This window comes from Trachemys scripta, chromosome 7 (genome assembly GCF_013100865.1).
Source record: "Trachemys scripta elegans isolate TJP31775 chromosome 7, CAS_Tse_1.0, whole genome shotgun sequence".
Classification (NCBI taxonomy): Eukaryota; Metazoa; Chordata; order Testudines; family Emydidae; genus Trachemys; species Trachemys scripta.
Window position 1 is genome coordinate 43,893,219 of NC_048304.1, and position 24,630 is coordinate 43,917,848.

A 24,630-nucleotide genomic window follows, 5' to 3' on the forward strand; every position below is an offset into this window, starting at 1 on the left:
TCTTGTTTCAATAGTATTTATTGAGCAAGGCAGCATTTTCATGAAATGGTCAAATAATAGACTAAAATTCTAGACAATCTAAGAAGGTATATTCTATGGACCTGATCCATCACTGCCATCTGTTAAGTGTCTGGAACTATTCTGGAAATAATTCAGCCAATTCACATGCCATTCCCTTTGTCCGCTTGAGCAATAGGAACTGTTCCCTTTCCGGTCTAGACACGTCAAAAGGGTTGCATTAAGGTCCTGGAAACCCTCTGTACAGAAGTCAATAGGAGGTTCTGCACTTTGGGGCAACAGGGGTTTTGTGATCCTGCCCTGGGTAACGTTTTAGCATGCATTCAACCTTGCAATACTTTCACAAACTAAAACCAGAATCTTACAGCTATGAAAGCAAGAAACCTTTGTGGTCGCTCATTTGTGTAGCCTGTGCTGGCACTCGAGCACACTTGGAAACACTGCATGTATGTTGGAAATACCTGAGCAATATGTTCCATTCCCAGTGTATCCAGCAGAGCAGGAGCAAATAGGCAGGGAATCCACAGAGCTATTAATGCAACTGAAACGACCAAGGAAGAGAGTGAACAATGACATTGTTGCCTTAATCTTACACCTGGTGATAGACTTCACTATTACACAATATAGCTACTATGGCAGCTAGATATTATGATAAGAGGCGAGTTGGATAGAATATGAGAAACAAAATTAAGCTTTTCTTTACAATGCCAAAAACTGATCCAAATACTTCATGCACAGGATAATAGCTGCAAGGGACAGTTATCAAGAAGAGAGCACTATGCTTAGTGCATGAAGCACACTGGGCTTGTGAACACCGTTCTGTACGTCTGTAGACGCTGGAGCTGCATTAAAGAAGGTTGCCCTATTCCATTACAGTACTTCAGGTATAGAATGAAAATATAAGGGATTGAATAGCTCAGCTAACTGGCGATAGGCTATGGAGCCCTTTCTCTCTAAGGCCTAGTCTTCACTTACCAGCTGGTCCGGAGGCACGCCATCGATGTTCTGGGATCGATCCCGGAAGTGCTCACAATCGACGCCGGTACTCCAGCTCGCCGAGAGGAGTACGCGGCGTCGACGGGGGGAGACTTCCGGCCGCGTCTGGACCGCGGTAAGTCCGGAGTAAGGTACTTCGAATTCAGCTACGTTATTAACGTAGCTGAATTTGCGTACCTTAGTCCGAAGTCCGGACTAAGTGTAGACCAGCCCTAAGTCACTGTTTTTAACCTGGCCCAGGTCAGCAGGGATGGAAGGTCGTTACTATTGGATGTCTTTCTGGTGCGTATGTGAAGTGAGTTGGCTTTAGCCCTGTTCCTAGCAAGCCAGTGAGTCTCCATCTCAAAAACACTGCTTTAATAGGCACTGCTTATCCTTACTATCAGCAATATCAACAGAGAGGCCAAGGACTGACGGAGCATGGAGACTAGGAGGCCTTTTTACTCCTAGAGGTGGCCCCTCCAGGTCATTGTAGAGGGTCCTTAATGGGACAGTGGGTTGCCAGTGGGGTAAGTTGGCATTGCTGCTGTCTTACCTGGGCCTGTTCAGTCTAGAACCTGTCACCTGTACTTAAAGGTTCACTGAATACGTACAACACCCCCATTCCCCAATCCTAAAAGTCTCTTCTAGTTAATACTGTTAAACCTACTGTGACAAAACTCTGTCCTTGTCTCCATGGGTCCCACGTTTCCTGGTGGATTTCACTAGTCTCAGAGGCTCACTGTGACCCTCCATGTAGCCCTTCTCTTTCTAGAGGCAAGGGTCACAGTCTACTGAGCCATTTTCAACATAAGCCAATGAGGGAGGTGAGGAGAAGCTACCCTCCCTTGCACAGTCTCTGTTGTCTCCCAGTCTCAGTGATTAATTGGGGGGGGGGCAAAAAGAGGGGAGCCCAGGGACCCTAACAGTATCAGCTATGGTAGCTGACTTTTTAGAAACAGGACACGTACAATTCCCTGGGCCACTTCCCCACAGCAGCCCCCACTTCCTCAAGATCCACTTCACCCTTACCTCAGGGCCTCCTTCCTTGTGCCTGATATGGTTTGTACTGCTCAGTCTCTCCAACAGCGCGACTTCCTCCTATAGCTCCTGACACATGCCCCCACCTGATTAATTGGGAGGCTTTAAACTAGTTTCAGCCAGCCCCTGATTGGCTTCAGGTGTCCCACTCAATCTAGCTGTCCTCCCTGCCTTCTGGAAAGATCTTAATTGGCCCCAGGTATCTTAATTGACCTGGAGCAGCTGTCATTTGCTTATCCTGGTAACAGGGATTTGTTTAGCCTGGGGCTAATATATCTGTCTCCCATTACTTTACTATAGCCATCTGGCCTTGCCCCATCACACTACTTAATGTTAGGACCAATTGCCATGTTTTAACATTGTGTGAGTCTTCCAGTAACCAGCCAGACCTTGCTCAGAGCTCAGCTGAGTGCCAGGATTTTTCAGTTCTTAATTTCAACCCACCTGCTTGTCTCATTTCTAGAAGGGGGATGTAATTTGAAATTAATGTGCCTGCAAATGAAACATGATTCAGCTTAGGAGCAGTCTGCCTTCTGTCTCCACACCACAGTTTGTGCATGGGACGGGTTCATGCACATACACACACACACACACACTCCTCCAGAGAAAGAATAGCGGGTTTAAATGCAAGATGTGTTCAAAGGATGGAATAAATAATTATGTAGGTGCTTAATTATTATATAGTGTTCAGTTCCCCACACCAACCTTTCATGTTTTTACAAACACAAAGTCAAGTCCATGTAAAACAGCCACAAACACACTGCTTTATGTCCTTGGCACCAAGGTTGTACTTACTTGGCCATCAGATGGCAAGTGTTGTTACACAAATCAATCCCAATTCCTGCAAGAGAAAACAAACATAGCTTCACTTTCCAGTCTACTAACAGCTCCACCATTTCAGCAGTCTAGGATAAAAAACTTAAAATGGACTCAGTGTTTGGTCGGATGTATTGACTGGACACCAAAAGTCAGGTTACTGTGGGGTGGGGAGAGGTGCCGAGGCATTAATGCATGCCAGCCCCCTGCTCCGCTTTGGCTGCCTCCTACCTGCAGGCAGGCTCCTTGTCAGGCTGCAGCAGCTCCCGTCCCAGCCCCAGGGCAGAGGGAGCCCAGCTGGGGGGTAGGGATGAAGGTGGAGACAATCCAGCAAGCAACAGAGGGAAGGGGGATAGGAGCAAGCAATGGGGGCGTGACTTTAGGGGAAGTGGTGGAGCAGGGGCGGGGCCTTGGGTGAAGAGGTGGAGAAGGGGTGGGGTGTCAGGTGTCCCATTTCCAGCAATTAGAAAGGGGCCAACCCTATCATCATATGGTGCCAAAGGGGGGAAGAAAATCAATCAAAAACTACCAATCAGGGTCACTGAAATATTTAGCTGTATCGCAAACTAACAAAATCAAGCCATGCTCAGCAGTCACCTTGCCTCTGTGAAAAGAATCTTACACTGCACATGCCTCCCTCAGTCACTTACTTCTTTCACAGGTGATGCCCTCCCAACCTTGGAAACATTTGCAGCTCCCATCTCCATGCAAGCCATCATTACAGATTCCATTTCTGCAAGTACACACTGTGGAGAAACACCATGCCATTGTCAAACCAGCTAGCTCTAATGTGCAAAGAGAAGTCTGGTACTTCGTAAATCAATACATTGCTGCATGCGAGAGATGAAGTTTTAGTTTCTTTAAGAAAAATATTAAGGGAATGTTAGTGCTTGTGTGAGCAGTGCCAGATTAAAAGATCTGGGAATGGAAGTTCTCTAGTACTGTATCCACAACACAGATACAGTTCAGGCAGTGGCAATGCAAGTGTCCCACAAACTGCCCTACAAAACATGGAGGAGCTCATTCTTCCCTGTGAGTTCAATGGCAGTTCCAAGTTTCAAAAGCAACTGTGAATTCACCTGATTTACAACCCGCTCCGTATCTGCCCACTTCACACATCTCACAGGCTGTGCCGTGGAAGCCTTCATGACAGCGACACTCCCCGCTGCCAGTAATGCCGTCCTGGCACACTCCGTTCCCAGAACACGAGCTGCCTGGCTTTCCTGGGCACATCTCACACATATGTCCATAGTAACCTGGACAGCAGATAGAGACCTTTGAGAAAGGACACAATAGGCTGGAGTAAGGCATCTCAAAGGATAGAAAATGCTACATTATCAAAATCATCCCTCTTTGGCCCATGTATAGTATTTACATCGCTACTATATTCATTTTATCATTTGATAATTGCTGATTATGATGACATACTAGCAGCAAATATGCTGTTAGGCTTGTCTCATATGTCCATGTTAATTAACAGTAGCTGCTAAGTTTATTAAAGACTGTGGTGAGTTGAAAATAGCATATCTGTTAACCCTGCCTTGACACACAAATAAATCAGTTTAGTTTTTATGCTCTGAAATTCCATTTCAAAACCTTTCACTTGGGTCTACAAAGAAGCACTACAGGCAAGAAAATCAAGAGAGACTCTCTAGTTACTATTTAGCAATGTGATATTAAAAGGAATTATATAAATAAAAATAAAATATACCCTCTATATAAGAATGTGAGTATATTACCTATAATACAAACGTACAGTAAGCACACAAAATAACTAGACGACATTTCATTCATTATAAAGAGGGGGGTAAGAATTGTGTAATTTAAAAACAAGATTACAGAAAAGATGTGTGCTACTAAACAGTTTGTACTAGTTTCAGAACTTGGTTATAATGGCGTAAATCTGAAGAAATTATTTCAATTAATGTAACTGAGATCAGAATTTGGCACTTTATGAGGCTGACAAATTAAAACAAGGGAGAACAAATTTAAGACCAGCAAACACACAGTGCTGCTGGAGGTTAGAAAAAATGTTTTTAGAGAGAATTAGTAATAAAAGAGTAGAATGGAAGAAGTAACCAGGAATTTATCCAAAAGCAAACCTATAATGTCACTCAGAAGAAAACAATCCTTGTTTGACATATATTGAAAGGTGCATAAACCCTATTGGAGTATGGACACTTTCCAGTTGAAAATATTGTTATGCTAGAAGGTGATAATGGCTGCCATCAATCAGGTCTTTGGATCTATAGACAATCACAGATCTGGTTAAAGGTGATTAGTATGCTAAACTAAGAGGAAGGAGCAACTAAATACCCCTTTCTATAGTGATAGATGGAAACAATAAGAGGCTACTGCCCAAGGCCCTGGACATGATGGCTAACCCTGAGCAGGACCAACCCATGTATCTTGAGGGAGTTTCCCTGGAACTGGTTGCAAATGCAGGGTCTAGAGGATTGTTTGGGGAATTGTGTGTGTTAGGGCTAGTCTACATTGCCACGGCAGCGCTTTAATGTGGCTTGTGTAGTCGCGACAAAGCGCTGGGAGAGAGCTCTATCCCCTTGCTGCCGTGGCCATGCCCCGCCTGGCTGTGCTAGGTCCCAGTAGCCTCCCGCCATGGGGAAGGGAGATTGCAAACACCTTGCACTGCCCATAATCCGTCCATTCCCAGATGGTTCAGAGCCCTATACAAAAGTCTGCACTAAACACTGGTGTGAATTTGGACACATGCACATACATCCAGCGAACAGACCAGATATCACTGACATTTTTCTATCTAAGATGTTTATCACTGAAATCTGCCCCCCCCAAAAACCAGAATATTTTTGAAAAATCATTTAAATTACTTTGACATTTTTTTGTTCACAAATTTTCAATTTTCAACAAATGAAAAAAAAAAGCACCTATTGATTGTTCCCAGGGATTTTGTTTTGTTTTCATTTTTTGTATTGTCAGTTTCAATTGGTCAGCTTAGTCACACAATTTAGTTTGCAAAAATTTACGCATTAGAGAACAAATTGTTGTTATGGGCTGGGTGAAATCTTGTTATGGGTTGAGTTAAAACCCCATTGAGACTGGTAGGTGGGAATTCCTCCTTCAATTAACATAACTGTAAACCTAAGTCCCACCTAAGAAAAAAGGTATGTGTGAATCCACACAGGAGTTTTTCCTGAGTATTGCTCTGGGAATGCGAGTAGGGGAGGGAAGAGAGACAAGAACAGACAGAGGGAGAGAGCCCAAGCATGGTGGCTGACCCTGAAAGAACCTGGGAAGAGGTTTTTGGGTCAGGGTGCAGGCGAAGAGAGTTCTTGTGGTGCTGTGAGCAAGAGAAGCTGTTTCCTGCTATTTGATTCCATTTGCATTCAGACACACAGGCCTTTTATATAAACAAAACTGCATCAAAGAAAATATCAGACTCTTTCAAATTCTACTCCCAGCTGGAACGGCCACAGGGCCCCAATCTTTGACTAGCCTCTCAGGTCCAAAGGGGTAATATTAATACATGAAAATTTGGAAAACTGTTACAAAAATACCCAATGGACCAAAAATGCTGCCAAATGTACCGAAATCTTTGCAAGTTTGTTTTTTTCAGGACCCGCCCACAGACCCCTATTTGTGTGAAAATGCCATAAGATTTGACTTTCACAATCATCTGAAAATTATTGTCAATGTACATTAAAATCTGAACTTACTAAGGAAACTTTAACACAGGTGAAATAACAACCAACTACTGAAAATTCAGACTTATGTAAACAGTGTGGCATCTTTCCTTCTCCTGGAGTTTCCTGCAGATAAAATTAAAAAAATATTATAACCCAGCAGCCCATCAAAGCAGGCATATATCAGAGCCAGCCCATTCACGGGTGAAACAGAAAAACAACACTATTTATCCTGTCTGTAAGAATAGCAATAAGAACTCAACAATGCCAGAGCTGAGAGCAAACCAGCATACCAGGCCCTGATGTGTAGTAACTCCAGATGACTAAAATCCTCAGTTTTATTCTCCATAAAACCAATACGTCTGCCTGTAAAAGAGAAAGCACCTGGCATGCTTTTTGGCATGTAATGAATTAGATAAACCAAGTGCCAGACATCACCACTATGTAATGCAGTACTGCCGCCAGCAGGAAGAACTTGATTGTTTTTCAAACATTTGTCAGCCTTTGAAAAACAAAGTGGCAAGTCAGAGAGGCAAGTGAACCCACCTGTGTGACCCTCACTAACAGTTTAGTCTGGAAAAACTGGTTTTCCCTAGCAACAGTGTTGGAAAAAACAAGAGATCTGAGGCCAAATCCTACTCACTGATACTTGTGTGAGATGGCCATTGAAGTCAGTGGAAGGTTCCACTGCGTTAAATAGACCAGAATTTGGGCCCAGGTAATACCTTGTCATGTGCTGCTGTTCAGAGGGCCAGCACAAGGAATATTCACCACTTAAGCCCTCAAAATAAGACTGAAATGAGACTCAGTAGTGCCTAAGCACTGTGCTAGCCCCTCCGCACAACTGTATATTCCATCCCCAAGTGCCATGAATACAGGGCTGATTACACTGAAACGCGTTCACTTACCGTAACCCTCTCCCAGCACACACTGTGTATGGAAGCCCAGAACACAAGAATCCGTCCCCCTCCCCCAAGATGTCAGGCAAGGTCTCAATGTGTACCCCACAAGTGGAGGACACAGTTTAAATGGTTGCACTGGGATTGCTTCAGACTAAGTCACTGTGAAGGGAAGACATTGCAGGGTGGATGTGTGGATATAAAAGTGGTGAAATTGTTCTGCTTGGAGCCAGTGAAGATAAATGTATTCTTTTCAGTGCATCAACCCCTCTCCTCCATCCCCAAACTCCGCCTCCCTTGCCCCCTTTCTTTCCCATATCCCTCCATCCAACCAATGTAGGCAATAATCTCACACTCTCCACCAGCCTCTACTTGGCCACTGGCCTTTCCCCCTTCACAGAGGTGCTCTGGGCTCTTCTCTGACTCCACTGCCACTGTATATTCAGGGTTTAATCATTGCAGCATCTGATCTGAGCTACGGATGTGGCGTATCCCCCCCCTGCTCAGATGAGGGGTTGGGAATTTCCCAGAGCTCCCTCTTCTACTGGCACAGGGCCTCTCAGCACCAGCCTAAATAAAGTAGCTGGCAGAGACCCAAGGATCAACAAATTCCCTAAAAGGCAGATGGGAACACAGTGATGGATTAAGACCATGCTCAATGGGTTCCCCACTCTAGATTGCATATTCTAAAGAGATCCTTCAATTCAAGCACAGCGTGGATATTGGCCCCATGAGAAGATTCAGGGTGTCATATTCTCCAGCTGGAACAGCCCACATTTGCCCTCGATCCATCAGTTGTTACGCATGAACAATGAGGACAGGAAACACCTCTCTTTTTTCTTTAATAAATATAAGGGAAGAATGAGCAAATAGTGTGTTGGCCTCTTGCTTGCCATCACTTACCTCCACAACTCTCACCGCTGAAAACAAAACTGCTTTCCCTGAACCACATGCAAGGGTGTGAAATGAATCAGAGACTTACCGCCAGGACCGATCCGGAAGGACACTTGAACCCCTTGTCACACTTAGCACATCTTGACTAGGGGACAAGAAACAGGAGAAGTCACACACAGTCCCTTTTAAAACGTCCTACTAAAATGTTAGTTTTAAAGTGTTCCGCAAATCATCATACAGAGAGAGGACAATGAATCGAGATGTTAAATTCACTGGCTCAAAACAATGAACTGAGCAAATAATGATTCAGGTAGCGAAATCCTGGCTATTATGGGTTTGTTTCATGCAATGTCTTATTTTTAACATGGAACTGTGAACACAAACACTGCTGCCAGAAATGTAACATGAAACAAAATCCTCCTCCTTAGCACGGCCACAGATATGCAATGTAATTTCTCAGCTATAGCAATGTATGAAGCTACGTCTATGGCAGTTTATTGAACTACACCCAAAAGTACAGGGCCCGATCCTAAGAGATGCTGAGCCCCCACAACTCCCCAGAGCCTCAGAGTTGCAGGTGGCTCAACAGTGTCAGTGTCAGGCTCATAGGGAGCATCTGCTCTGTACAGAGGTATAGTTGAGATTAGCTGGTTCAGGCCATCATGATGTGACCGAGTTAAGAAGACTTTAAATCAAAGCTCTCGAATGTTGTGATTATCTTTATGTAAAGCTAATTACCTTCTGAATCACTGTGGTATTGGCAGTGCAACGATTTTTCTGAATCTGTAGAACCCCAGAAACCCCAATCAACATCCCATTCTTGGTTTCGAAAAATTTACCGTCTAAGCGGACGTTGTTTACAAATGTCTGCAAAAAGAGGAAGAGAGTCTGGTTAAAAATCAGAAAGCTAGGATGCCACTATGATAACAACAGAGCCACCATATAACTAACAAGGGCCTTTCATCCTACAGCATTCAGCTGCTTTCAAACTGTATATTTTGCTCATCTACCACTGGGATGGTTGCCTCAGCTATTCTACACGCACAAACTTCTCTAGTAAAAATTACAGTGGATTTTTTTCTTAAGGTAGACAGAATATAATTACCCAAGATGCAAATCAAACAGAACACTGGCATCAACTGCACTAACTCTTTTAAAGAGTGACATGAGTGCTTCAGTGACAAGTGCTGAGGAACTCTTCTTTTTTTAAACATCTCATCCAAAAGATGATGCCCCAGCAATAGCACCCCAAAGTGTGTTCTGGGGACTTTCAGCATCACACCTAATGAATAATCACCACCACTTACTGCAGTCCTTTGGTTGACCAGGAAGATCTCCTAGCTAAAAACTGAGCAGACCTGAAACATGCTTGGCTTAGTTTAGTTCTGACAAGCTCACTAACTGAAGTAGTTATAGGTACAGGTCACCTAATACCCTCCAGAATAATACAAATTAATCTACTTACATTAGAAAGCATTCTATCCTAATAGACTGCCTCTGCTCTAAAGCTTGAGAGCTGACTGATATGTTTCCAGTGCTTGCTATTTTAGAAGGGAAGATTTCATGACTCATAGAAAGCATGGGGAAAAAAGGATAACACCACGGGAAAATGTTGTATGATTATTATTCAGAATACTAATACTTAGCTCTTCTATATTGTTTTTCATCCATAAATCTCCTTTTTTTATTTTTTTATTTTTTACAGCTAGCTGGGAAATTAGTTTTCTTTGAATTTATTTTGTTTTTTTCTTAAAAAAACTGCAAAAGAAAGTGCTGGACTGATGGCACTTAAGAGTAAATTGTTATGACTATGCACAGCATGGAGATGGCTACCATGGCCTCAATCAGGAGGAATGAGCTTTATAAGTGAAAGGACAATTCATTCTTCATGGCTCTCTCTGAACCTGGCCTCCCTGCTGAGACGGGCAATAAGAGGGTGTGGATGGGGCACAATTGCTATGATGTTTTTTTTTAAAATGATCAGAACACCTGTACTGTACTGAGAGCCAGTCCACTGAACGCAGAATAGACCCAGCAACTCACTTCACAGAGGCTTCTCAACTGATTCAGATGGGAGCAATTTTTGGTCACTACCATTCTGAACTACATTTGAACCTGTGACCTAGAAATGGAAGCCTACGTATCGTAGTACAGCCCAAGTTTTAATTAAGAACAAAAGAACGGCCATACTGGGTCAGACCAATGGTCCATCTAGCCAAATATCCTGTCTTACAACAGTGGCTAACACCAGGTGCTTCAGAGGAAATGAACAGAACAGGTAATCATCAAGTGATCCATCCCCTGTCGCCCATTCCCAGCTTCTGGCAAACAGAAGCTAGGGACACTTCAGAGCACGGTTTTGCATTCCTGATCATCCTGGCTAATAGCCATTGTGTGAAGAAACAATTCCTTTTGTTTGTTTTAAACCTGCTGCTTATTAATTTCATTGGGTGACCCCTAGTTCTTGTGTTATGAGGAGTAAATACAACTTCCTTATTTACTTTCTCCACACCAGTCATGATTTTATAGACCTCTATCATATCTCCCCTCAGTCATCTCTTTTCCAAAGTGAAAAGTCCCAGTCTTATTAATCTCTCCTCATATGGAAGCTGTTCCATACCCCATATCATTTTTGTTGCCTTTTTTGTACCTTTTCCAATTCCAATATATCTTTTTTAAGATGGGGTGACCACATCTGCATGCGGTATTCAAGATGTGGACGTACCACGGATTTATATAGTGGCATTATGATATTTTGGGTCTTATTCTCTATCTCTTTCCTAATGAATCCCAACATTCTATTAGCTTTTTTGACTGCCACTGCACATTGAGTGGATATTTTCAGAGAACTATCCACAATGACTCCAAGATCTCTTTCTTGAGTGGTAACAGCTAATTTTGACCCCATCATTTTATATGTATAGTTGGGATTATGTTTTCCAATGTGTATTACTTTGCACTTATCAACATGGAATTTCATCTGCCTTTTTGTTACCCAGTCACCCAGTTTTGTGAGATCCCTTTGTAACTCTTAGCAGTCTGCCTGGGACTTAACTATCTTGAGTAGTTTTGTATCATCTGCAGATTTTGCCACCTCACTGTTTACCCCTTTTTCCAGATAATTTATGAGTATGTTGAACAGTACTGGTCCCAGTACAGACCTCTGGGGGACCCCACTAGTTACCTCTCTCCATTCTGAAAACTGATAATTTATTCCTACCCGTTGTTTCCTATTTTTTAACCAGTTGCCTTCCCTCTTACCCCATGACAGCTTACTTTGCTAAAGAGCCTTTGATGAGGGACCCTGTCAAAGTCTTTCTGAAAATCTCAAGTACACTATATCCCCTGGATCGTCCTTGTCACACGCTTCTTGGCCCTCTCAAAGAATTCTAGTAGATTGGTGAGGCATGATTTCCCTTTACAAAAAAGCATATTGACTCTTCCCCAACAAATTGTGCAACGGCATCCTACAACAGCAGGTAAAACCCTCCCATTCTTACCTGGTTGTTGTTTTTATAAAACATTAGCCAGTAGGAGAATCCTAACATTGTGCTTTTATGGACTCCATTTTTCAAGTCTGTAGAGGAGAGCTTCTCTCCAAGTACAACATGGTACTGCACAGTGTCATTATCCTGGAATTCAAGACCAGTAGGAAGCAAAATATTTAGCCTATTATTGTTTCATAAACAGGTATTAGGTAGCTAGAGGTAAGTACAGTGTAGAAAGAACTGTAAGTCCACAAGTCTTAGGTATGTCCATAATCTGAAAACCAGCTCTAGAACGAAGTCCAACAACCCTGTACGACTGCGTTTGTTCAAAAACCCAGAAAGGTGTTAGGAAACCTTTCTAAGGGATTGGACAATTACCTGAGTCATAAGCACTGTCCATGAGTTTAGAAATTTTGTTGGATCTGCCTACCTACAAAGCTAATTTTAAATGTAAGGAGTCCAGATATTGAAAATGGCCAACACTATGTAGCAGTAGCCATTTTAAATATGGTCTGGCAAATTCCTTATATGGTGCTCCACCTGACTCCATTGTCAAGCCCAGAGAACCCCTTCCTTTCACTCTCCCCTGCAGAGACACCTTCCTGACATGCTTCCTAATGTCAGACATTTCCACCCACCACCACTCCACCTACTCCCATGCCTCCTCTTCTTTCTGCTGTGCTTCCCTGTCATTACCCTTGCTGATCCTAGAGAGCCCTCTCTCCTGCTGCAGCTGCTGGAGTCCAGAATCAAGCTCAGCAGGTGACGGTTAGCAGTATGGAAACAGGACTTCTTCTGGCCAATCTATACACTAAAACAATTTTAGGCAGAATTCCTCATTAGGGACTCAGATCTAAAGCCTGATGGTATAATATGGCCCCCATAATTGATAACTATCACACATAGTCAGACTGTAAACAAACAGTGATCTTACCAGTTGGGTAATGTTGGAAGCGTGGCAATATTCCCCAATTGAATTGTTTCCTGGGACAAAAATGGTATATTTTTCAGAGGACTCAATTTTTCCAATCAACTGGTATTGCTAGAAGTTGCAAAACAGGGATATTAGTGAGTGAACTAGTTTTATTTAAAAGAGCACGAGAGGTAAACAAGAAACCCAAAACAAACAAAAAAAGATAAAATATTACTATCCATTAGGAAGGTGGAGGCATCAGGCAAGAACTCCAATAGAAATGCTTTAAAACTGGATGAGATGCAAGGCAATTTCCAGTAGAGGCATGGAAAACAGCAGCAATCCACCCTGCCGAGGCCTTGCTAGGCTGATGCTGGCCCAGCTTCTTAGATAAATGGGCCTCTCTCATACTTACAGTGTGTATCTATAAGTCCCCTGCTTGAGCATCATCTCTAGTATGTGTTATCATTCTGAGGTGTGTACATGTGCGCGCGCACACACACACACACACACACACACACACACAAGGTCTTACAGATCCAATCTATCACTGTAATAAGTTGCTAAAATTGAAAGAAACCTCTACCATAGCTCCCAAAGAAACTAACCACTCCAAAGAGGCTTTATAGCTAAAACAGCAGTTTTCATTGGGTGTGTCTTGTTCTATTTCTGTGAGGTCTGATCCCCTGTGGGAGTTATTCATTCCTTTGGGAGGCTGGCTAGCCAGCTTTATAAATCTGTCCTAGTCCCAAAACATAGCCTGGGAGCACCACAAAAATCACCATGATTTTCCTAGGCAGTCCATGCAGGCTTGGTTCTAATGTTAGGCTGGTTCAGCAGCTTCATACTATCAAAAAAGCTTCCTAACTTAATATTCAATAGAATCCAAACAATTGCTTACCAGTAACAACTCCTTGAACAGAGTAAATGCGGGGACCATATCGAGCTGTTGCTGCAGACCGGGGCGACTTGGTGGGATATCTCCTAAAGGTGGTAACAAAACCTGAGCGCAAGAAAGACAAAGATGAGCTGGATCACAGGTCAGAGACTGCTTGGGAAAAGCACACGGCAATCCTGCCCTACAATGAAAATAATTATGCATGGTTGCAGTTAGTGTGGTTCTGCTCCCAAAATGGACAGGTCTTGACTCTCTTCTTGAAGAGTCAAGTATTGGACTCTTCTACACAGTTTGAGGGCAGTGCTTTAAATATTAAATGCTGCTGCACAAGCAGCATCTGGAATGAGCTCAGAATATCCAGATCTACTTGGATCCTATTTGAATACCCCCATAGCTCCACAAACAACAGAAAACAAATGTGTTACAGCAATATAACCTAGTATTTCCAGACATTGTTCTTACTGATTTACCTTATTTAGGATATAAATAGTGCCGTTAATAGCAGGAATATCAGCTACTACAATGATTGCATTCTGAATCGTTATAGCCTGAAAAATAACAAGAGGGAAACATGAGAACATTGTAGGTCACTGAGTGGGGTGAAACAAAACAATCTGTGTCCAAGGCCCCCTGCAGCACCTTAGACTTATATGATACATCAGGAATTTAATGGCATTGTCCTCACCAATGGGTACCCCAGCACAGTATATCCCTAAATGTGTTGTTTAATTTGCTACCAATATACACACGTCAATTAAAAAGCCCTTACGCCGCTGCTGTTGGTTATCTCCCATCTGGTCCGTGGATTTAGAGTGGGTAACTCCTCACCCTTGTGCTCTTTGAGCTGCTCACTGGTGAAGGAACCTTGGAGAAAATGGGCCCTGTAGGTGACAGGCACATGTAAAGAAGAATTGAGAGCACGTTTTATAACATAGACCTCTGAAGTAGACTGTTTATCTTGGCTGCCGTCTGATCCCGTAGCTTGCTCTTCACAATCCTGGGCCTGGCCTCCTCTCAATATCCATGTCATTATGTGCATTAATCCCCTGGTATGGTGATGACAACTGACAACATGCAGCCCTCTATCACTCAAGCTAATCTGAAAGTATAGCAGGTCTCACTCAGCTGCAAGAGGTTACGAGCCTCAGGTGTTTCCAGGATTCGATATTTCTGCAATGAGATGTAGGTGCTATCTAAAGTTCATCTCTGCAAGGAGTTTAATCCAGATATTGAACCAGTGCTCATGTTAACTCGTACTCTAGCTCCTCCCATCCTGGTGCCTAAGCTCTCCACAACACAAAGTCCTTTAATGAGACATTTCAACTAGGAACGGCTGAAATGGATTGAATACAATAAAAGCTAATGCAAACATGTGCCCCAAACCCAAACCACTGGCACTGAGCTACACAGATACACCATGCAGCCATGCAACTGCTATACAGCCAGTGAGCTGTATTTGCAGCCATCAAGCGGCTACTCTACACCTGGCCTTCATAAGCTTGTGTGGTCCTTCCCTAGCACTGGTGTAGCTTGCCCATGCAAGGCCAGTTTACTCTAGCTTTGTAGGTCCCAGAAATTGGCTCATTGGGCAAAATGCTCCTTCCTTCTACCTCGTGCATAGGTGCAACCACAAACAAAAGTTGACTGGGACCAGATATGAGGATGCATGAGCCCTGCAGCCACACTGAGGGGAGCATGGATAGGATGATGAACACTGGATGGACACAGCCCAGTGGTTGCTGTGTGGTAAGGAGGGGGCAGAGGAGCCCAGGACATGGGGCAGATGTTGCTCTGTTTTTCACTTAAGCTAGGCAGCCTGGTACTCTGGCTGAGGACAGAGTCAGGACTCCTCTGCTCCAGTTCTGCTGAGGTTGGTGTGAAGGCGATGGGGAGATTGAGCCCTGCTCAGTGGAAAGCAGAGGACTTGGTGGTCACTCCACACTTCCAGGCAATTGGCTGCAACAGTGAATCCCAGCAGCCAGTATTATAGGAGGGCATTAATGTACATTTCTCACCTGCACTTTTGAAAAGAAAGATGCCAGATTTCTCCCCTTCTCCATCATCGGGTTTGAGCTACCTTTGATCCCACCCAATTCTAGCTGCAGCAATTTCTGTGTACCATCATCTCCAGCACCAACTCAGCCAAGCTGCCTCTCCTCACAAGTTCAGTATTTTCTCCATCTCCCCTCTGCTTTAAAAACTCCTCCCATCTTCTGCCTGTTCCTCAATACCAGTCACAATTCTGACCTTAGCTCTTCCATCCTGCTCACCAGCCCGACCAGTTCCATATTTCCCAGCCAGCATTCACACACCCTCCCCTTTTTGATCCCACTAATCTTCCCTGGGCTCAACTCCAGATTTCTGTGGGTCACCACCTGCCTTCCCTCCCCAGAAGATGTGAGTAAGTAAGAGAGCTGCAGATTTCATGCTCCTCTCACATCTTCTGCATGGCCAGATGTTCTGTGCAGAAAGAGCAGCATGCAGAGAGAATTCCCTGTTCCTTCTCCCACTGTGGGGCTGCTTCTGCCTCATGGCTGGGAGAAACATCCTGCCTTTAATATGCAATTAATAAACCTTCATTGTATCTTCTAACCTCTGTTATGTTTGAATTATCCAATAAACACTTCATCAACTGGATGTTTCACCCCTGCTATGTTTTTACACTGTGATGGTTTTCTTTCTACTGCCATGGAGCCGATACGGAGAGAACACCAGTCTCCAGCCCTCAGTTAGGGCTGTTTTGAATGAAAGAGCATGATAACAGTCCAACGATACCTGACTAAAAATGGCAGTGTGTAGGGCTTCAGCCAGAAATCTTTTTCAGCCTGGCTCAGGCTTTTGATGGCAGCTTCTGCGGGCACCAAAACAGTGACATTGATTCCTGCCGGGATGCTGAAGAGAGACTTCTGTTGTCCAGAGCAAGGAGATGCACAAATAAAACAAGTCAGTGCTACACCTACAGCGCAGTACAAACCTTTATTGCTATGATCCCACTCCCACTGCATGTAAGATTACTGTGTGGGATTAAAGCTTAAATTCAGTTGTACCCAGAGCTGTGGTGGTGGTTGGGATGGTGGTTGGGAAATTAATTCTGGTGGGAGTCAGCAAATGCCATGGAAAATTTTTCCACAGCAGTCCAACCTTAATTTGCTGGATGCTGAATGTAGGAAATCTGCAACTTCAAGGAACAAACCCCCAGAACGGGTGCTGCAGAAGGAGAAAGTTCTTGATATTTTTTATATTGCCAGTGCCAAAGGTCTCTTTATTCAAAAAAGGTTCTAAGAACCTTGCAAATAGAACCACATTCACTTGAGCCAGTAAATCCCTTCATACACCCGAGGCCAGATTTGGACTAATGACCAAATATGATCTGGCAAATGCAGGTGTAACTGATGGAATGGGTGTTGTGCCTGCTTGTAAATTTGGCCCCATGTATTGGAAAACATTTTCAGTGGCCAACTCCATTCCATGAAGTGCTTACCACCCTGTTCCATTGGGAATAGGAAGATAGTAACAAGAAAGGGAAAGAAAGCTACCTGAATTTTTAACTTTACTCTTACTTTCGAAGGGTCGCTTTTGTATATTACTCCCACTGGTTTTTTATCTGTTTGTCTTTCACACAAAGCAGTCAGCTACTTTACAACAGCCATGAGTTAGCAGCAATATATGGTATGAAGGTCAAGTATGTGATGGTCTCTGTTTCTTCCAGAGCGAGAAGCGTGGTCCCCAAAACACGCCATACGAGCCAATGGGTCCATAGTTAGTCTCTAGAGCAGGTGTCTTAGTGCACACAGTTAGCCATGTGACTCACCACTCAAATGAATGAGAACTTAAGAGGGTACATGCCTGGCCCTCATTGACCTTTCACACGGTGCTATTAAAAACATAGCTAAATGCAATCAATCACACCATTTAGAACAATCTATAAAACTGTCAACTAATTTGAAACTCTAAAATGCACAGTAATTTAAAAAAAAAACACCATTTCCAGAGCTAAAGGTGGGGATTTTTCGGTTAATGTACCATGCATTAGCAAAGTTCAGCTTGATTTGCCCTTTTTTTTTTAATAACGCATGCAAAGGAAAATTGCCTCTTAACAGCAGATTTAAAAACAGCATCTTTGATCTTTGCTTTGTTTTTTTCTTTTACAATTTATATTTTACAAAAACACTTGTAATTGTTTCAGGCAGCATTTTTTACCTTAATCCACTCATAGAAACCTGCAAAGTGGGAATTCCTGGCCAGCTCCTTCCAACAGAGAAAGCAACACAAAGATTAGTACAAGTACAGAGTTTGTAGGGAGGGATGAAGCAGGGGGAGGGAAGGGTGGGGTCCTGTGATCCTTGTTATTTCAAGTCTGCTTCAAACACAGCAAACTCGGCTGAGTCAAGTGCTTACCGCCTGCCTACACAGAACTTTCAGAAGCCATGTGTCACTCACAAAGGTGTGTTCCAAAGTCAGAGAGCTAGATCTAAACTCTTGATTTTTTTTTAAACTTGCACTACTCTGCCAATTATATCTAATTTCAAGCTTAAGGTAATTAATTCCTTTACAACCTTTGCCTTTTCTAACTACTCATATGGGGCACAGAGTTCAGAACCAGAGCCGAATCAGAACTTCCCCAACGTTCAAGTCAGATCTCAGGCTCCTCTCTAATTAATGAAGGATGCGTATGAGCTCTGCAACATCATACACCTAGGACACAAGTCAGAAATTGTTGTTGATAGCTTACATTATAACTTGGGCCTACATACTAATGTCCTATCCAGGGAGAGAGGGAAATGCATCAGATTGCCAGGCAGACTATGGTAAGAAGAGTCAGATTAGGTACTCTAGAGGGAGAAAGCATGGGTAGGGACCCTGTGAGACCATGAATTCTCAGTCCCCACTTGCAGGAGAGAGGGAAAGTATGTTCTCTGTGTAGATTTGTCCCCTTTTTAGTTGCTGTCTGACTTTTTCACTTTGTATGTAAGTGTATGGGGAACCCAGCCCAACATGGGTTCCTGGGAACCATAACTATTTTGATGGAAAAGCAGAGGGTGGTGTGCTAGTTGGTATCCTACAGCAATACTCTTCAGTAAATCAAGAGAACTGTCACTACATCTTGAACAACAACAATACAGCGGGATCAAACTATTCCCCCCTTCCCTTTCCTCTAATTCATGGGACACAACACAAAGCGACGTATCGATTTTTTACAAGGTGATGCTGAAGTTTCAAACTTGTCAGTTCAACATATCAGTTAGGATGGAAAATTGGCAGAGGATTGATAGCGTTACTGAGGCATACACTGACAAAGTTTTAATTATTTTGTTTTTGAATGAAGTACTTTATATATACTTCAAGAAGTAGCAACTGTTAGTAAAATTATGTATATTTAACCTCTGATATTCAAGTCCAGAATCAACACGTATCATTGGTACATACATAAATTGCCTAGGGAGATTGTGGAATCTCCATCATTGGAGATTTTTAAGAGCAAATTAGACAAACACCTGTCAGGAATGGTCTAGATAATACTTTGTCCTGCCAGGAGTGCGGGGGACTGGACCTCTTGTGACGTTAGGAGTATAATATAATGTCTCATTGAAAGGTGACACAGGGCCAGAAAGAGTTAATTAACTCAGACTGACATGACCCATGGCCAAACTTTAAAGACTTGTTAGGAAGATATGTAAATGAATAGAGCTTTGAAATGCAAGCCTGCATTGTTAGAGATAGAAGGGGAGCTGTTTGCTCAGGTCTTGTAATGTAAGCAAACAAGTCTTGTCTATTACTATGGCTTTGATTCAACGATCAAAAAAGGAGTAGTGACATTTAGGAAGACACTTGAGTGAAATAGTATTATTGTGTATATGTCTCTTTGAAGGTTGTGGTAACCTATATCTGAACTGTTTAATGAATAAATTACCCTATGCTAATTGCCATGATGTTTGGGAGATGGAAAGTTAAGCCTATTGTTTTCTCAGGCCAACAAGCTGAAACCCTAGACACGATCCTTCTTCATCTCAGACCTGCTTTGGGTTTCAAGAAGGGGAAACCCTAAGCCATAAGAATTGAGATCTCCAGTCACTTTCTGGGGTCACCCTGAATATGGACATTGGACTATAACCTATGGACTATTTCTAGAAGAACTTTTGGCAACTACAAACTCACTCTCTCTGCTATGTATCTGGACCTCCAGATATTGAACTCAAGTTTGTATGTATATTGATCTTTCAACCAACTCTCTCTCTTTTCTTTTTTTTAATAAATTTTAGTTTGGTTAATAAGAATTGGCTATAAGCGTGTATTTTGGGTAAGATCTAAGTTATCATTTGACCTGGGTCTGGGGCTTGGTCCTTTGGGATCAGGAGAACCTTTTTTCTTTTACTGGGGTATTGGTTTTCCTACCCAGTCATCCCCATAAGGGGCGGTGCTGGTGGCGATACTGGGAAACTGGAGTGTCTAAGGAAATTGCTTGTGTGACTTATGGTTAGCCAGTGGGGTAAAACCAAAGTCCTCTCTGGTTGGCCTGTTTGGTGTGCCTTAATAATAAAGGACACCCAGCTTTGGGCTGTAACTGCCCTGCTCTAAACAATTTGTCCTGTAGTGATACTCTCAGTTGTATCCTATCACAGGCAGCATCGTTACACCTCTCGAGGTCCCTTCCAGTCCTATGATTCAAAGCAGCAGCTGTTGTCACCTGCAGATTTTAGCATGAGCTGGTTCAGCTACTGCAAAAAAACACCAACCTTTTTTTTTTGAATTAAAAGAGAATAATGTTCATTTTCTCCCTACCTTTAATACATCTCCATAACATACAAGTCCATCTCCCATGTAACCCGGAGCGCAAGCACAGGACCGCTCCCCTCCTCCAAGAGGCTCGCACACAGCCTGTGAGGACAAGCAAACGAAGGATTACTGTGTAATAAAACAGTATTGCTCAGTGTTAGCCACTCAGGAACCCTGTGGCAAATGTGGGAACTGATCTCCAGTCTCCCAAATTGCAAGATAGGGCCTTAACTACAATGCCATCCTTCCTCTCATGGTCCCTTATGCTGAAATAGAGTATTTTTACTGTACACCTAAGAAACCACCACCCCCACCCCCACACACACACCTTCTAGCACAGCCTTGTGAAACACGGGAGTGTGAACAAACAAGATAAACTAATGACCACAAAGCCTTTATGCTTTGTCACAGGAAGATGTGATTATTGCACAACAAAGGAAGACATATTGGGCCAGATTATCAGTGGGTGTATATCAACATAGCTCCATTACAGTCAGTAGCGTTACACCAAAATACATCCTCCGAGGATCTGGCCCAACATTCTTTCCCAAGAAGGATTTTGGAGAATTCTCCAGCTACTCACCAAATCATGGCAACCACCATTGTCCAGCTTGCAAGGATTAATGGGGTCACAGTTATAGCCATCACCAGCATAGCCACTCTTGCACATACACTTGCTCTGAAAGTAGAAGAGAGAGGGAGGAGCTTCACTACGGACCTATCCCGACTGCACAACTAATGCCGTCCCTCTTTCAATGAGTCTGGGTCAAGATCTACTTTTAAGTTAATTTTTAAAACGATTTTCATCTCAGAGTTGTTAACAGTCCCTGGAAAGTCCAAAACGGAAATATTTCCTTACTAGGGGTTTCCCTCTGTTACGGTGCACACGCTGGTTTGTTATTGTAGGGTTGCTCATGAATATAAAGCAATCCGGCATGCACTAGCTTGTTATTGTAGGGTCTCTCAGTGTGACACACTGTACTTCAAAGTATCACCCTGTAACCCCCATATTCATCATTGGTATATGGTGGTGGCATTTCATACAAAGCATGCCTTGCAAGGTATCATATGAAAGGTCACGATCTGCTGAAATTCACTGTTCTGTCAAAATGTGTGTATCATCATTTTACACAAAGTTATGAAATTTTGCTGTATGGTTGTTATTGAAATATGTTGCGAGTTTGGGAGATGCCCACCGCTAGCTCTCCAGTGACAAAGATGGTGACGCACACCCAAACATACGTTAAGCGACCATTAAGAGCCATTGACCAGCAGGGGAATTGCAAACAGGAGATTTACAATTCTGTGAGAGACAGTTGCACAAGCACCACACAATAGGGGATTGCTCAACTCTGACTCAGCAAGGCCTACCAGGACATGTCTGGACCAGAATCTTTCTTGGGACATGAATTGAGAGTAGAAAAATAAGGGACCATGGCATCATGAGACCATCTCTCTCCTCCCCCACCTACACTGAAGGCAACAAGAACACTGGGAAAACAAAGATTTTGAACTGAGGAGACTGGTCCCAGGCTGACAAGGAAATTCAGCCTGTGTATTAAGAACTGTAACTTATCTGCAACATCCAGTGCAGTGAGAAAAGCTGTTAGATTCAACTCTTGCTTAGTCTGATAAAACTTAGAATTTAGACTGTGATTTTACTTTTATTTCTTAGGTAACCACCTTTGTCCTGTATGTCTACCACTAATAATCACTTAAAAACTATCTTTCTGTATTATTATTTTAATGTTTTAGTTTTACCAGTGAGTTTGTCTAAAGTGCTTGGGGAAACTGCTCAGAATACAAAGACTGGTACATATTCCCCCATCCTTTGACGAAATGGTGAACTAATTAATGAGCTTGCATTGTTCAAGATAAGATCTTGAGCAGTGTAAATGATGGTATATGTCTGGGGTGCAAGGCTGGGGGCTTGGGAGATTTGCTGTGTTTCCTTATGTATAGTTCATGAGTGGCTTAGAGAGCATTCATGCAATTTAGCTGGATGTGTCTCTGTATGCTGGTGGCTGAGTGATCACAGCATCTAGAGGGGTTTGCTGTTTGTCACTAGCATAGCATCGTGAGAGACAGCCCAGGCTGGAAAGTTAAGGGGGCACCGCGGTCCCACTGTTTGAGATTGGACCCCGGGGATCCTGTCAGACTCAGGAATGCTGATTTACTAACTCTTGTTTTAATTAAAAAGAAATTAAAAGACTACCAGGGATTTTTCAGAGAGAAAAATACAGGCCAAACTATGGGCCTTCCTACCTTGAAGATGGCTAGAGAGACAGGAAATTGCCCAAATGGATGGCCGCTTTAACTGCTGTGGCTATTTGATGTATTTATTTTATATTTTAACACTCCCCAAACCTACCTCCACATATCAGTTGTCTGAAACCAGAAATTACAGAACACAGGAACCCAGAACTCCCTGTGGCAGAAAAGACCAACAGCCCATGAAGCTGTGCTTCTGGCAGTGGCCTACACCTGATGCTTCAGGAGAATGAGCTACCCCCATGATGCCCTTGACTAGTTGTGCAATGCTGTGTATGGGGAAGGATTGCTAGAGAGGTGTCTGTGGGGAGCACGTTAAATAAAAAAACAGTTATTAAACGTAGTTCCTTGCTATTCAAAGAATTCTCAGGTTTTTATTGGTTACTAGTATTTCACTGAATCATACTGTATAAGGACTAAATTTTGCTGATTTAATGGAAGCCAATTTCTTTCAGACACACCAGTCGAATAGGCCTTGCTGCTGACGTTCCTGGAGCAACAAGAATTGCTGCTCCTAGGAATTTCAGACTGCTACAGTGCGGTGTACATAGCAAGTGTCCATAAATCTCAGCGATGGACCAGTTAGTGCTGAACATACCTGTCCAGGTCCAACAAAGCTGCAGTCTGCATTCATGTGGCAGCCCCCTCTTGTCTCCAGCACACAGTTATCTATAGCAACACAGGCTTTTCCATCCCCAGTCCAGCCCTTGTTACACTGACAGGTAGCAGTACCAGGGCCTGTACTGGTACATATGGCCTGTGGGGGAGGGGAGAAAGGCAAATTACACTTAAATGAAAAAAAAAAAAAACCATTGAGGATGGGAATCCTTCCCAGGAAGTAATATAATGAACTGGCTAATACACATGTTTAACAGAATCCCCCAATTGGGTAGAATTAGAGCTGCTCAGTTGTGTGTCATAAGCCCTACACTGCTAACAGAGATTCACCTTGAGCTCAAGCAGCAGGAGACGGGTTTTGGAGGAGGATGAGAATTTTATCCCTGCTGTTGCTGCAAAGCGCTGAGTACAGTCTGTGTGGTGCTCTCTCCCTGTCTAGTGGTGGCTGAGCCACAGACAGAGGTTGAGGAGTCTGCTAAAGCCCTGGCTCAAGCAGTAGCGGTCACATATTTAAGATCCAGAGGACCCAAGTTCAAACCCACTGCCAATGACCCAGCCCCAATGACCCAGACCCAGCCTACAGCTGCAAAATCCCAGGAGGCTGCAGATGTGTAACAGCATCATCATAATATCCGGCTGTTATATAGTGCTATTCATCAGCAAATTACAAAAAAAATAATAAACAGTCCCTGTAATAGGTGAATGGGTCTTGGAATACCTCTCCCATCTGCTCTGGTACCACCCAATTACCCATGGACAATAGCAGCTGACTAGCTCCCAAAACAGGGTACAATAAATTTGGTTTCCAAAATAATACTGATTAAAAACCAACTGGAAGAGAGGCAGAAAGACTTTGTACAGTTTCGGAAAAAAACTCTTTATCCATTGCAATTCCTATCGCAACTCTCCACAGTTTCACTCCTACACTTCAAAGACTAACAGATTTATTTGGACATAAGCTTTCGTGAGTAAAAACCTCACTTCTTCGGATGCATAGAGTGAAAGTTACAGGTGCCACCAGACTCCTTGTTGTTTTTGTAGATACAGACTAACACGGCTACCCCCTGATATTTGACACTATGCAAGGCACTAAATTTAGCCGTATGGAGTGGAAATCCATCAACCTCAACAAAAAACTTGCACAGATACAGACAGACATCATCTTCCTCTCCAAATGCAAACAGATGGACATCATACCAAATGGACTGAAGGTAAAAAATCCATTACGCATCTGTAACTTTCACTCTATGCCTCCGAAGAAGTGAGGTTTTTACTCACGAAAGCTTATGCCCAAATAAATCTGTTAGTCTTTAAGGTGCCACCAGACTCCTTGTTGTTTTTGTAGATACAGACTAACACGTCTATC

At 43.1% G+C, this 24,630-nt stretch overlaps 1 protein-coding gene across 3 annotated transcripts in view; it reads right to left on the bottom strand.

Annotated features, from left to right (window-relative positions):
* Nucleotides 1–24,630, bottom strand: part of STAB1 (stabilin 1) — a 120,231-nt gene that overhangs the window by 39,707 nt on the left and 55,894 nt on the right. For all 3 annotated transcript variants that reach the window (XM_034775031.1, XM_034775029.1, XM_034775030.1), the window contains 17 exons: nucleotides 23,245–23,403; nucleotides 20,959–21,054; nucleotides 20,382–20,477; nucleotides 17,802–17,849; nucleotides 16,377–16,507; nucleotides 14,371–14,482; nucleotides 14,072–14,149; nucleotides 13,605–13,706; nucleotides 12,725–12,832; nucleotides 11,803–11,934; nucleotides 9,041–9,169; nucleotides 8,391–8,447; nucleotides 6,543–6,635; nucleotides 3,930–4,125; nucleotides 3,501–3,596; nucleotides 2,830–2,875; nucleotides 480–559 (listed from right to left, as the gene is read on the bottom strand). In XM_034775031.1, coding sequence (XP_034630922.1) covers nucleotides 480–559; nucleotides 2,830–2,875; nucleotides 3,501–3,596; nucleotides 3,930–4,125; nucleotides 6,543–6,635; nucleotides 8,391–8,447; nucleotides 9,041–9,169; nucleotides 11,803–11,934; nucleotides 12,725–12,832; nucleotides 13,605–13,706; nucleotides 14,072–14,149; nucleotides 14,371–14,482; nucleotides 16,377–16,507; nucleotides 17,802–17,849; nucleotides 20,382–20,477; nucleotides 20,959–21,054; nucleotides 23,245–23,403 — 1,759 coding nt within the window. The remainder of the gene's footprint in view (nucleotides 1–479; nucleotides 560–2,829; nucleotides 2,876–3,500; nucleotides 3,597–3,929; nucleotides 4,126–6,542; nucleotides 6,636–8,390; nucleotides 8,448–9,040; nucleotides 9,170–11,802; nucleotides 11,935–12,724; nucleotides 12,833–13,604; nucleotides 13,707–14,071; nucleotides 14,150–14,370; nucleotides 14,483–16,376; nucleotides 16,508–17,801; nucleotides 17,850–20,381; nucleotides 20,478–20,958; nucleotides 21,055–23,244; nucleotides 23,404–24,630) is intronic.